Here is a 14,778-nt window from a genome sequence, read left to right on the forward strand (position 1 = left end):
CTCCCGCCCGGAGCGCCCGGCTGGGAGACGGGCACAGCGAGGGGACAGGGCTCACCCCCAGCCCGGGCAATTCGGGGGTCTTGCACAACCACGTGTAACGGAAACGGCACTAAATCGGAGCGTTTACGTGGAGATTAAGGCGTTCAGTGGAGAACTGCCTGGTCCTAACTCCAAAGACGGCAGTCTCTCCACTGCAGACTTTAAGAGATGCTTATTAAAAGGGTGTCATCAGACAAAAAAGGGATCCAGTCCCAAAGGAGAGAGATGATGATCCTCAGCCTTTCCCTGTGCTAGGATAAACCTGGCACCTACCGATGGTGGACAGTCCCCCAGCACAGGCCGCTGGGAGCTGAAGTGGTCCAACAGGTCTCTTCCATCCCCAGCGGCCCCGATCCCGTACCGCAGCAGAACACAATCCATCCATTGCTCAGGGTGACAAGTAGCGGTTCAAAAAGATACCCATCTTCTCCCTGCACGCAACGGAGGCAGCTGGTTTCAGTGGTTGACTTTGTGACTAGTGCCACTCTGCCCTAAGGTACCGTTCTGTTGCTGATCTCATCAGACAAGATGGACTAAGAGTGAGTCAAATTCTCCTTACCCTCATTAAATCATAGGTACCTTTAATGAAATGGGTACAGCTTTACCTTCTGTCTACCGCTGTGTAAAAATAAAAAGGCAGCATTTGAGCTGATGGCAGGGGGTGGCTCATCAATACTCAACGCCGTTCTGTGCTGAACAGACTCAGTACACTGAACTCCTTAACACAGGGAGTGGAGACTCGTTGGCTTAGCCCAGAATCAGTGCACAGTTGCTGTACCGCATACTGCATTACAGCACCCTTCAGCTGACTGTCCTTAATGGTGACAAACTAGCTAGGGGAACACAGGACTGCTGCTGAGAGCATGAAAGACTTGGCAATGGAGACAACGAGCTAAACTTGCTTGGAATGCTAATCTTAAGATCCCTATGCCAGACAGTAAACCCACCGGCCATATAAGCACCTGTACTGTTCACAGTACACCTGTAGGAAGCAAACTGTTATGTTCGTGGGCATTAAAGGATTTTTCCTGCATCTGGCCTTCTAAGCTGTAACAAAATGACAGTCTGACTGAAGACATACTTGAGCATACCCTTCAAAACTAAGAGGAGCAAACAATTTCCATGCTCAGGACGGCATTTGTTACGATTTCCTCATACTGCGCATTCTTACAAAAGGGAAGTAAGTAACCAGTGTAGGACAACCAGACTTGTCTCTGTATGAATATTAATCCATACCAAATAGGTACTTGTTTCCTGTTCCTCAGTACAATAGTATTAGTACGAGGCTTGCTCTAACAGCCTGGCTAAATGCTGAAACCTGTTCAGCCCACCTACCAGTTGCAAGGACAGTGAAGTACCTGTTGCAGTGCTATTGCCACGAGCAGGGCAGGTGCTCCATGGTGCTGGGAGACATGAGTGATTAGATGACACACAAGGAAGCAGTCGGCCAATTCCCACAGAGAGCTAAGGCAACACACCTGGAGGGGAGCTGCAAAAATAAGTTGGCTCCTACAGCTGTAGGAGATCAGATCAGATCAAGGCCCTTGAGGCACTATGGCCAGGTTAATTTTATAGCACAAGGTATGTAAATAAGTGTTCAGTAGCTGAAGGACATTTCGTATCACTTATTGCAACATGGCAACAGTGAAAAAGGTCAGTAATACATGTATTTGCAGCTCACTTCCTCTTCTCTTTATAGCTCTAATTAATAACCTAAACTGATTCAAATTAGCTTTGAATTCTTATTCAGAACTACTGCTACTAGTGCTGACAGATTATTTAGCACTTGTATTGTCTCTGTGTACTTGTAGCATTGTAGAGAGGTGGCTGATTGCAAGGTATCTACCAAGCACAGATAAAAAGGAGAAAGGAGTAAAGCATAGTCACAAGGATCCCTACCTAAAAGCAAGATGAGAAAAAAACCAAACAGTACCAGTTGTGAGAGAATGCCAGGTCACTTTGCTGCTCCAGTTGCAGGGGAGACCCTGAGAACTGGCAGCACACACAGCTCATCCTGAGCTGCTCCCATGGCTTCAGAGTGGAAGATAACGCTGCCGCTTTGGGCTCATTTTCAGACAGAGGATATTCCGGTGGGATCAATTCTCAGTTGAAACCTAGTCATGCCTTGACACAGCAGTACTAGTTTAGTGGTAGGGTAAGACAGGCTGGGTACAGTGCAGAAGTGGGCTTCCCAGTCTTTAGCATACTCAGCAAACATGAGAAAACAATGAACTGAGCCCATCACCAATTGTCTACCCTTGTCTAATGAGAAATTCTTACACAGAAGTCCTCATAATCATCTTAAACCTATTTATTTTTACTAGTGTGAAAAAAAAAAAAAACCTAAAGCCCAAATTATGCAAGATTTGGGTTTATCTGAAGCAATCAAAATTCAGGAAACAGTGTTTAATGGATACTTAACGTTTGGCTTTACAGATCAGGAAACACGTGCATCCTTAGAAAGAACACAACACAGGGCTTTTCTTTGTTCCTTGTGCCAGGTTCTAGTCTCAGTTCAACACAGATGAATAGCTGGAAGAACAAACCAAACCAGAATTATTGTACCTTTTGTAATAGGTGCTCCCAGTATTCCTTCTCTTCTATTACAAAAGCTCTAGCACTTCTGCCACACTAACATAGATGCTTATGGTAATGTAAAAGGCACATGGAAAACAAGGAGGTGATTGGTGACAGCCAGCATGGCTTCACCGAGGGCAGATTGTGCCTCGCAAATATGGTGGGATTCTACGATGGGGTCACAACCTTGGTGGACAGAGGGTGGGCAACTGATGTCATCTACCTGGACTTGTGCAAAGCATTTGACACCATCCCACACGACATCCTTGTCTCGAAATTGGAGACATGGATTTGATGGATGAACCACTTGGTGGATAAAGAACTGACTGGACTCAGAGAGTGGTGGTTAACAGCTCGATGTCCGAGTGGAGACCAGTAATGAGCAGCGTTCCTCAGGGGACAGTGTTGGGATCAGTGCTCTTTAACATCTGTCAGCATCATGGACAGTGGGATTGAGTGCACCCTCAGCAAGTTTGCTAACAACACCCAAGTGTGTGGTGCAGTCAACACACTGGAGGGAAGGGATGCCATCCAGAGGGACCTTGACAGGCTGAAGAGGTGGGCCACTGCCAACCTCATGGAGTTTAACAAGGCCAAGTGCAAGGTCCTGCAGAAAAACAGTTCTTCCCGCAGAGGGTGGTGAAGCACTGGCACAGGTTGCCCAGAGAAGCTGTGGATGCCCCATCCCTGGAAGTGTTCAAGGCCAGCCTGGATGAGGCTGAAAAAAAAAAACTGGTGGAAGGTGTCCCTGCCCATGGCAGGGGGGTTGGAACTCTATGATCTTTAAGGTCCCATCCAACCCAAACCACTCTATGATTCTATGAAAATAAGAGACCAAATTCCTCTCTAGGGTTGTTTTTTTTGTGTGTGTGTGTTTTGGCTTTGTGTTGGTTATTTTTCTTCCTGTCTCCAGTCTCTTACACTAGAGTCATTGCCAGTGTATCTGAACACTTTCTAATCTCCCACTGCTGGTGTCATACAGCTTCAGGCTATAACCAAAGACAAAAAAGTGCAAGTGACTGGAGTGTTTCATTAAAAGATAATTTTGGAATGTATACCGAATCAATTTGTCAGCTTTAATACTCCTGTCTACTCCCCACATGTACGTAACTTTGATCCTCCTGTGATGCTTTATGTGCTCTTATGTTTGAACAGAACAAGCAGTTGCTGTTGCTGGAGGTGTTATAGGAGGGATCCTTTTATTTGTTCTCATGGGAATAACTGCATACCTGCTCCGGAAGAAATTTTGCTGCCTCCTTCCTTACGAAAAGTTCACCAGCCCTGTCAAAACAACAAATGTAAATGCCATTTTTCAGGACCAGACAACTTCTGAAATTCAACTAAAAAGCACAAGGTACTTTGTTTTGTTTTTGAAGCATACACTACTGGTCATTTATTTCAACTTCTAAAGCCTCATATGAGGTGGTAATCTAAAGATATACACATTCAGAAACAAACGAGATAAGTCATATGACATCAGACATGTTCTGGTTTGTTCCTTTGGGAAAATACTTGGTGTTACTATGAATGCAATGATTGCTTCTGATTTGTGTAAAAGTGTAACTGGTGCATGGATAGCTTTGTGTTACCCAGATAAATTTGGCCTATGTTAGGGACATTCCAGGTGGTCTCATTATGAAGAATCTGAGAACCAAACAACAGGACTTCAGAAAGGAGACTGTCTTACAAAGTTAGCTACTGCAGGGCTTTGGGGCTCTAAACCAAGCAGCTGTGGTTAGTTCTTTTCCTTTGAAAGATGAGTTCATAAAGAAAAAAGGGGAAAAGTGAGCCATCTGTCTGAAGAATTAAGAACTTAAGTCTCTCACTTGGACCTTTAGGCATTATACAAATAAAATCAATTGGAAAACAATGGTTTTTTATCTTTTCTATCTGTGCATCTCTGCAAAAGTCTTACAAAATTGTAAGATAGGAACAGTAAATTTATTCCTGTTACCGAGTTTGGTTTCTGTATTCGCACCTGAAGTCAGTAGCTGTTGTTGCCTTGAGCAGATCCAGAAGCGTTCCATTCATCATTCCACCAACACTGCATGGGCGAGACTGGATTAACCTGACTAACGAAGAACACGTTCAGGAAGACAGTGACCCCCACATGATTCCTCAGTCTGGGCCACGGTCATCATTTCATTCTTTGGGTATGGCACTGCAAAAACAGGACTCTTTAAGGGTAACTTGGCTGTTATGAGGCGTGTTTACTGGTGGGATACCATACAGTGTTACACAGTACAAGCCCTAAACACTGTATGTGTGTGTGTATCTAAATGTATATTTATAGGAATCGGGCCAGAATGTAGCCATTCTTGCACACACAGCAGACAAAGCAACCTCTCCTCCTGTGTTCTGAGGAGGCACAACATGAGTACAACTCAGGAGGTGTCCGATTGTTGTCCCCAGAAAGAGCAGCGACCAGTTGCCAATTGCAACAACAAATACCTAAAACAATCAAAGTACAGTCACAGGAATAAGAAAAAAGTGGTGCAGCCTACAACTACTCCAAATCTGAGGGTAAAGGAATCAAAATACCAAGTTAATGGTAAAATGGATTGTGAGTTGAGATTAATGTGATTTCCTCTAATACAGCAGAGGTTATAAAAATGTCTGTTACCATCTTGAGACTAATCTGAGGGTGTTTGTTTTTATTTCATGAAGCTGGAGCTTACGTTGTAGGGACCATTAACCCTGAGCTGTACAAGTTTCCTGAAGACAGAAGTGAGACGGATTTTCCTGAAGGCAACATTGGGCGCCTCTGGTTCTCCATAGAATATGAGCAAGAGTCAGAAAGGCTCCTCGTCTCCTTGATCAAAGTCAGAAAGCTGCAGCCTCCTGCTGAGTCCTGCTGTCTGTTTGTGAAAATCTACTTGCTGCCTGATGAGAGAAGCTACTTGCAGTCCAAAACAAAACACAAAACCCTTAACCCACAGTTTGATGAAAACTTTGTTTTTCAGGTACCTTTTCCTTTTGATGAAGCAGATTTTTGTTTGCAAATACTGAGCTGTCAAACTACAGTACATGCTTTGTGAAAATTAATTTTCTACAAAACTTCTACCGAGATAGAAGTTGTTTCCACTGGAGATACGATTAGTGGAGTTTCTGGAGATCCTGGGCTACTGAAGTCTGTGGCTGCAGAGGTGATCTTGCTTGTGGTCTGCACCAAAGTTGAGGATTCCAGAACTTGCCCTGGGAATGATGAAAACTCCAGTTTCCAACGATGGCTGAGCCGTTCAGCCCAGAGGCAACCAATACTGAACTAAAGCTTTCATAGCTTTCAGTTTCTTTGCTGTGGAAGTAGGCTAGAAACTAGAACTCGTGAGATGTCTGGATGCCATTTGTATAGTCCTGTAAAGCTATGAGCTTGGCTCCCTATGTCAAGAGGCTTTGAGCTGGTGTCACAAGAAAAGCAAGATTTAAAACCAAAAAAAAAGTTTGTTTCAGACAACTGAGAAGCAAATGTTTACAGATTTCTAACCATTTATATCTGGAAGTGAATGCATATCACATTAGATCTGTATGAGCTGAAAAATTGCCAGCTAGCCTACTTGTCAAATGAACTCATTCTGTTTAGCTTGGATCTTTAGACATTTGCATAGCTAAAACTTCAGGCAAATTAAGAAAGTGGACTTCAAATAACTGAAGGAAACCTACACCTACCTTTAACACACTCCGAAAAAAATCTCCTCTTAAGTCATGCTAGAGTAGAAAAGTGCCAGATATTTTATAATTATATATTCTTCCTTTTCCTGTACAGGTTTCCAGTAAAATGTTGCTCCAAAGGACTCTGAAATTTTTGGTTTATCATGTTGATAAACAGAAAAAGCATCATCTCCTAGGTCAAGTTATCTTCCCACTGAAAAATGAAACATTAATGGATGACAACAAACTAATCATATGGAGAGATCTGGAGAAAGAAAACTTGGAGGTATGCAATAGCAGGTTGTTCGGCAGTGTGGAACTTGTGTCACCTAATGAGTAGTGGAGGGCTACGTCTGAAGTAGAATTAATGTTGTATCAAATATACCAAAATCAAAACTATTTGATAAACATGTGGAATCAAAATTCCCATCTTACCAACCTGCAGATCCATAGCTGTCATACAGGGATTATCCAACTGCTCAGAAACAGTCATGTGAGTTAGGAGATGGTTACATAAGAAAGCACTTCTTATTTGCTTGTTTTGAATTAGGAAGAGCAGAAAAAAAAGGCAGAAGAGGCAAGGAAACAGGCATCACCTGGAAGAGCTAGGAATTCAAAGGTTCAGGAAGGCTGATTGTTTCTATCAAGTGTCACAACAGCATAAAATGAAGCTGTTACCATTCACTCACAAGCCTTAGCATGGCACAAACCACTAGTATGAAGAAGAAATTTCCCCCCTCCCAGTTTGTGTGTGTGAAGGGTTTTTCAGTCATATTTGACAAGTGTTGCTCTGCTTTCAAAGCCTCCCTCAGAGTACGGGGATATCCAGTTCTCCCTCAGCTACAACGACTGCCTGGGTCGTCTCACTGTAGTGGTTCTGAGGGCCAGAGGATTAAAGCTCCAGGAGGAGAGCCATGCTGTCAGTAAGTGTGATTTCCTCTCTGCTATTAACTCCAGAATTCCTGTTGTAGTTTGCTCCTTCCTCATCTGTCCACCCAGGCAAGCTCTGAGTGACTCTGAAAAGAACAAGTAAACATCCAGGCGATTTCATTTTAGTGGAAACTAGCCAGACCTCATTACTGGGGTAATTAGATTTTGATAGCTCAGTTCTGCTATGTTTTGCTTTTGATTCATAATAAATGGTTTGTCCTGTGTCACCCAGCAATTTTTTTTCCTCCTGCTTTAATACAGCCAGCAACATCCCTTTGCTACACTTCAGTCTGGAGAAGGTAGCATTTCAGGGGATATCAACATTAACAGAGCTGCCTCAGTGCAAAAGCCCAGAGGTGCCAACTGCTTATGCTCAACAGCTGTCCTGGGGAGAGCAGAACTGGGAAAAGAATTCCCATTTAGGACAGCCTGGCTCTTGTGCAAAGGACCATGGCATGGAATCACAATTTCTCTCCCTTACTGCAGTTGGGTTCTTCCTGGTACATCATGCTCATGTGTCCTTGGCCTTGGAGATGTTGAGTGTAGAAATTACCCAAAAATGTTGTTTAAAATCACTCAAAGCAAAAATACATTAAACAAAACAATATAAACAAACCCAGAAAATCTCAGGCTGCTTTGGATGCCACTGTCCAAGATCTACTGAATAAACCCACAGTGCCATACAGGTTCCCTTCAGGAAGTGAAGCAAAGCAGTTGTTCTTTGTTGTTCCCACACTCGCACACAATTTTCATAATGCTTTCCTGAGCAAAGAGCAGAAATCACTGGTCTTTTCCTCAAACTTTCTACACCAACCACAGGGCTAGAAGTCATTATAGAGCCTTTTGTTTAAGGATTCTTCTTTGACTAGGAGAACGTTCCCCTGGAACATATCCAATCCAAGCACAGGCTGCAGCTTACATACTACTAAGCTCACTACATGGCTCCTCTCTCATGGCCTCCCCTTGTGTTGGATCAATCTTGATCAAATACATGAGACTACCAACCAAGCAAACTAAGATCAAGGATGCAGGCTAAGAATATGACTGCTGCTTTTAACAGCCCCTAAGCTGGAACATTGCACGCAACACTGCACTCGAAGTACTTTGTGCCTAATGTTATGCATTGCCATGCTGCCATAAATGTTTCCTGAATTGTTCATGGTCTAATTTTATACTTAATATTGACTCTTGAAAGCAAGAAATTCCTTAAGCCTTCTCCCAACTGCCTCTGATGTATTTTCTTGAATTTCTTTTCCTCCAAGGTGTCTATGTCAAGGTCTCACTGATGAACCATAATCAATTCATCAAAAGTAAAAAGACAGCAGCTGTTCTGGGATCTCCCAACCCAGTGTATAATGAAACCTTCAGTTTCAAGGCAGATCAGATGGAGCTGGATACAGCAAGCCTGAGCCTATCTGTGCTCCAGAGTATCAATGGAGAAAGTAAGCTATATAAGTTATTACAGTTAAGATCATCTCATATATTGCACAGATATTTAAACCTCAGAGGAACTAATACCTTCACAGAGATAATCATAAAACAGACAAAAGGTTTGGGGTATTTCACAGGCTGTCTCTTTAAAAAGCAGAACAACTTATTTGCAGTAAGTGTCTCTCAGAGGTGCAAGACAAATTTAATGGCAGACAGGAATAAAATAAGTGTAGGCTAGTGACTGTCAGCACAAGGTGCTGTACTTTTGCTTTCTTAGGATACCAGAATGAAACAAGCTTATGCAATAACGTTCTGTAAATACTTACATGTATAATCCCTGAGCCCATTTACTGTTCCTAACAATATCTGAAAGAGGAATAGGAATTCTAATTATCACAGCAGTTCAAGCAGCAAGAAAGAGAGAGATTACAAACAGCCCCTCATTCAATGGAAGAAAACCTGATGCTTCAGATCACCTCTTAATAATTGTCACAGACTCCATTAAGGAGTTCTGCTTAGAGAAGCAAGTGAGAATTCAGTAGTTCCACTGCTCATGAGAAAAACATCTTCCCTGCACTGCAAATATCATCTCAATAGTGAAACATTAAATACCCCCATTTGGATTCTATGCTCCTAAAAAAAAAAAAATCCTTCAGGTGAGATTGTGGGTAGGTGCTTTGGCTTTGAGGATTGACAAGCACTAGGATCAATACTCCAGTCTTTCATCATTGTCACTTGGAGCAGCCAAACACTTGACAAACACTCAAAACTTCACGTATAAGGCAGGTTTGAATTTTTTTTCCCCACCCACAGCTGAAGAGTTCAGGTACGAAGAAACAATCTGCTCACTGGCATCCCGCACACTACGACTCCCAGCTCTCTCAGTAACTAAATCCATTCTTTCCCAAGCTTGAGCATCATATGAATCCTACTACGGCTGCTGATGCCCAAAACTAGGGCACACTTCCACAGTACACACTTGAGACAGAGGGGCTGGGCAGATACAGATCTGTGAGCCTTAAACTGATTCTAGTTTGGAGTGTAGGCAACAGGGTAGGCCTGAACTGACTAAATCCCCCTACTGACTGTAGTAGCTTTTAATGCCCAATCTCAGCACACAGAAACGATAGAACCTGAAATCTAGAGTTCCTTGATGAAAATTTGTGTTTAAAAATAACTTCTAGAACATGCATGACTGAAAAATACAGGTTAATATTCTGATTTAGGTAAATATTTCAGAGAAGCACTCTGGTGTTAATCACCGCCTTTTTTTTTCCCCAGAAACACAGCTACTAGGACGTGTGGTAGTTGGGCCTTTCATGTACACCCGCGGCAAAGAACTGGAACACTGGAACGAAATGATCAGCAAGCCTAAGGAGTTGGTCAAACAATGGCATGCTCTCTGCCACAGCACATAAACAGCACAGATAAACAACCTTAAAATGGGAAAGCTCTCATCTTTCATAATCAAGTGACCAAGGGTACAAAATATTTGACCATTTTACACTCCTAACTAGACCAGCATAAAATAAGTAAATTCTTTTCCTTGCCCAAACGCAATGAGAAGACTTGGACCCTGATAGGCTGGAACACCATCTTTTCTCGCTTCAAAATGTATTTCCAATTTAATTAATATGCAGCAGAATAAAACAAAGCAGGAAGACAAACATGATCTCCCAATATTTATTTTGACTAGTGAACTCCAACTCTTGGTCATTGATTCTGGAAACAAGTGATCACCCGTCATGTGGGCAGAACCCAAAATGACCTAAGAATTGCTTCTGCTGATACCAGGCCTACCAGTCCACTGCCTTGCATCACCACCGACACAGCAGCTTCACCAAAAGGGATGGAAGGCCAGTAAGCATGCCAGAGCAGACAAAGCCCCAAAGACGCTGGCTGATGACTAGGTTTATTTGAAATAGCAGCATTATATTTAAAACCTCTTTTGAATATGAATGGTGGAAAGCACTGGATGTTTATTGATCAAAACCCTAGAAGCCCTTGTTCGCATTCTTCCACAGAGTATATTTCTGGCACTAATTCAGTCAGGTGTTTTCAGCTGACCCCAGTGTACAACACCGTGTTGACACTAAGGTGCTGAAGTCACAAAAGACCGACTTGTACTACTGGAGTACCCTGAGGGAGTAATACAAGGGACCTGTCTTGTCTTTACATACTTCCCCCTAAACAAACCTCTGCTGGAGACAGAGCATTGATTACAAGAACTTTGGGTTTGACCTAGTATGACCATTCTTACACTGAAAATCCAATTAGCTTAAGCCCACGGGACATACATCTGTGTTAGTGGCAGAGTTTTCTTTGTTAAGTAAATTATTGTTCTGTAAAATATTTCAGAGCAATTATTTTTAATGAAAATAAAATAAATAGGACATTCTTCTCTTCTTGATTGTTGACTAGGGAGTTGAGCTCTGTACCTTTAATGCCATATGGTCATAAACCAGACAGACTATTGCAGCAAAACATTTTGTACAGTTATGTTCCAAGAGGACCATAATCTCTGCAGCTGAAATAAAGCCAGCTTCATTTCAAACTGGACACAATATTAAATATATTTTTAAAAATGAGGCTTCTCTGAGGAGACAAGAACACTTTCCATTTTAATAATATTGTTATTATCTAAAGAAAATATTATGAATGAGCATATATCTGAGAGGAATTGTAAGATAACAGAATCCACTTCACCCGATCCCCCATTTGAAAGGTTACGTGGTACCCTCAAGTCTGTCTTGCCAACTGCATCACTGGATAGACCATGAGCCTACATTCATTACATTTAATTGAATTTTACAAAATGTTCAACCCGTATTATATCTCTGTTAAATTAGCCATGCCAGCACCCCCAACCCCAAAGGGTTGTTTTCAAATTTTACTCCTACAAAACCACTGAGAACCAATCTAATAGGCAACATGTTTTGCCCGAGATGGAAGACCATATATAGACTTCAGAATAACCATATTACTACAATAAATCAGTTTTACCAAATATATTATGCCCCTTCTTTATGATTTAAATCATACCAATAAACATTAACGATCTTAAGAGTAAGTGTTCAGAAAGTTTCAGACATGTTTACTGGCTTGTGCAGGAAGATGCATGTAGTGTACACTGCCTATTAACATAAATACCTCCAAAGTGGGAAGGAAGTCACCTGTCTGACTCAAGGTACAGCATGGTCCAAGCAATAACAATGCCTTGTGCTGGTGCAATGGCTTTTCTTTGTGCTTCTTATGAAGTACCAACACTTCCAGATGGTGTCTTCAGTAATGCCAGCTAGAATCATGAACAAACTTACTTAAATGCACCTACCAATGTACATGACTTTGCTCAAGGTCATCCAAGTGAAGTAAATGAGAAAGGTCCTTTTTGACTCTTCCTGAGTAACACAAGAAACATGGTTAAGTAAGAAGTTATAATACAGCATTATCAATTATCACATAATAGAGCATCTTTTTACCCACTGCCTTTTACAGATCATCCATCTGGTCTTATGCTTGAGACTTGTATCAAGAGGTAGGAAAAGGGATTACAAGACCTCTCAGTGCCTGACAGTGCTTCTCTTTCCTCTAAAAAGTTTTAAAATTTAACCAAGATGCATAGCACAAAAAACCCTCCATCCAAGAAATAGATACAAGATCATACAAAACGTGACACCTTCCCTCAATACCTCCCACTACTATTAGCCAATACAGGAATTTTAAAAGCTCTGCAATACATCTAGCCTGTAATGCAATGAAAGTACAACCCCATCAAATGACAGGGAGCAGCAATTTACCATTGTTTCAGAGCAGACGTGAATAACGGTTACGTTCTTCTCAAGAACGGGATCTGGGAGAAGCAGTTCCACCACTACTCAAGCACAGTATTGATATTCCCTTCTGGGTCACTGCCTACCTTACTTATCTCTCAAAGTTATACCTGTACTAGTCTTTCAGGGAGCCTAATGATTACTACCATCTGCACTACTCCATCCTTCCTCTAAGAGAGGAAATGAGAGACCAGAAGGATTTATTTAGTAACTGCTTGCTCCTAACATAACAGTACATCTTAAAAGCAGCAGCTTGATGAAACTGAAAGGGGGCAAGATGCACTGCAGCTGATAAAGGATCAGAAAACTCCTTCAGAAAAGCTTTCTATGCCCGATGGAGCACAGAAGGTGAAATGGCTACCTGTTTGAAAGGCAGGGAGAAGCTGTAGTAATAAACAGAAGGCAGCAGGACCCAGAGGTTTTACACAGAATTACTAATGTCAGGAATCAAAAAAACCCTATAGAATTATGGTAAATTTACTGACTTTAACACTGAACTAGGGTGTCATGTTTGTAGCTGGGATTTCAGACAAGAGCCAGAGTGGTGATCCAAAAATCCATGAGAAAAGAATGAGGCAGTAAGGCCCAAGTCAGCTGGAGAGACCTCACCACAGTACTTAAAATGCAATGTTTAGCCACGCTCAGCTCACTGATCTGCAGGGCATGACTTCCAAAGTTACCAGATCATCCTAACAAGACCTCACACTGACAGGCTATAAAACAATTTAGGATTTCTCTACTGTAATTATGTCTGGTTTTCAAGGGTCTTTAATCAACAAAAAAAATGCTCCTGGAATATTTTCACTCATACAGGATAAGCATTGGTGCTAATACCTCATTTAAATCCAAACGCAAACTGCTCTTCCCTTCCACACAGTTTTGGCTGGCATTAAGAAATTCCCATTTGAGAACCAGACACTGCTGAGTAAAGCACAGTTAGGGTAAGGTATGAAAGGCACAGATGCTTAGGGGGTTGGAACTAGATGATCTTCAAGGTCCCTTCCAACGCAAACCATTCTGTGATTATGACCTTCACCAAGGTGATGGGTTAGGGCAGCGTTATCCTGTTATTGCCAAGTCACACGAAGCTAAAGATAAAAAGGTGTTTTTACAGTGAGGTAAAATTCCATCATTGCAAGTCTGCTGACCTCTCCTTTTATAAAGCTGTGATTTTCCATATAATCTTTAGCACAATTTCTTAACAGTAGCAAAAGTTAAGTTTTCATTCTTGATTAGAGGAGGGCATTACAATTACTCTCTTCTGTGACCAATTCCTCCCTGCTCTAGGGACAACAGTATGGAAATTACTCTTCTACAGACACTTTGCAGTGTTCCCTCTGTAGAAGGGGCTACCTAGTTGCTTCTGGAGATTTGTCCTAGGGATTTGCACACCAGTGGTGCTAGGGTTGAGCAGTTTTCAGTGTCACCACGCTATCTTTCTTATGCTAGTCTCCAGTATCTTGGCACAGCAGGAAATTGCTTTTGCTGGCCTAAGATCAGCATTTCTATGCTCACTGACAAAACTGTTTCAGAGACAAAAATCCTGAGGAGTTATTTTATCACACAACACAGCTAGGGCGTAAATGAAAAGACGAAGTTTGGTATGAGCAGCAGAGCTGCACAAATTTATTTGGTCAATAGAATCTGGCCAGATTGATCAGAACACAAGTAGTCAAATACAGAAATAACATAAGAAACCTTGCAAAGCTTCAGCTGAGAATTCATTCCTCCAAAGTCATCCAATAATCCTTAGGATTCTCTCTTGCTGCCTGACTGACCAGAAACATCACTACTTTCCCATTCATTGGTACACAAGAGAACACGTGGGTTACACATAGCTCTAACCAACATCACTAAAAGACCAGTCACAAATTGGTTTCATACGTGATACAACAGAATCCAAACTAGCACCAAGAAACATGATTATTCAAGTAGTCACTTCCAAGAAGCAGCACATGAAAGCTGTTCAACAGTTATATTGCTTGAATAATATATTGGACAACTTGATTTATCAAATTCAGTTCTGAGAAGAGTTCTGTGTTTGAAGCCTGAGGATAGCTGAAAGTGTATGTGGAAATTTATTTCCTAAATGACAACAGCGCAGGGAAAGATCTGCAAGGATCTAGCCAGACAGCAAGTGACTCCTACCCTACAGCTTCTACCAGCCACTGTAAGAGGCACAATTGATTAAGATATTTATATCAGGAAAATACTGATCTGTTTAATGACTTTCACACTGTATCAAAAAAATACTGATCTAGGTATTTATTCACTTGCACAGAGTAACAGTTATTACATTATTACTTTATAAAGTCAGGTGCAA

The 14,778-nt window shown here is 41.7% G+C and overlaps 1 protein-coding gene across 1 annotated transcript; it reads left to right on the plus strand.

Annotated features, from left to right (window-relative positions):
- The first annotated feature begins 1,985 nt into the window (after positions 1-1,985).
- Positions 1,986-10,043, plus strand: LOC104504540 (synaptotagmin-15-like). The gene is made up of 8 exons (XM_010150608.1): positions 1,986-1,992; positions 3,772-3,970; positions 4,627-4,769; positions 5,284-5,579; positions 6,380-6,550; positions 7,067-7,187; positions 8,457-8,636; positions 9,907-10,043. The coding sequence occupies exons 1-8, from the start codon at positions 1,986-1,988 to the stop codon at positions 10,041-10,043; spliced, it is 1,254 nt and encodes a 417-aa protein (XP_010148910.1).
- Positions 10,044-14,778: the final 4,735 nt, after the last annotated feature.

This window comes from Eurypyga helias, unplaced genomic scaffold (assembly GCF_000690775.1).
Source record: "Eurypyga helias isolate BGI_N326 unplaced genomic scaffold, ASM69077v1 scaffold15824, whole genome shotgun sequence".
In the NCBI taxonomy this organism is placed as follows: domain Eukaryota; kingdom Metazoa; phylum Chordata; class Aves; order Eurypygiformes; family Eurypygidae; genus Eurypyga; species Eurypyga helias.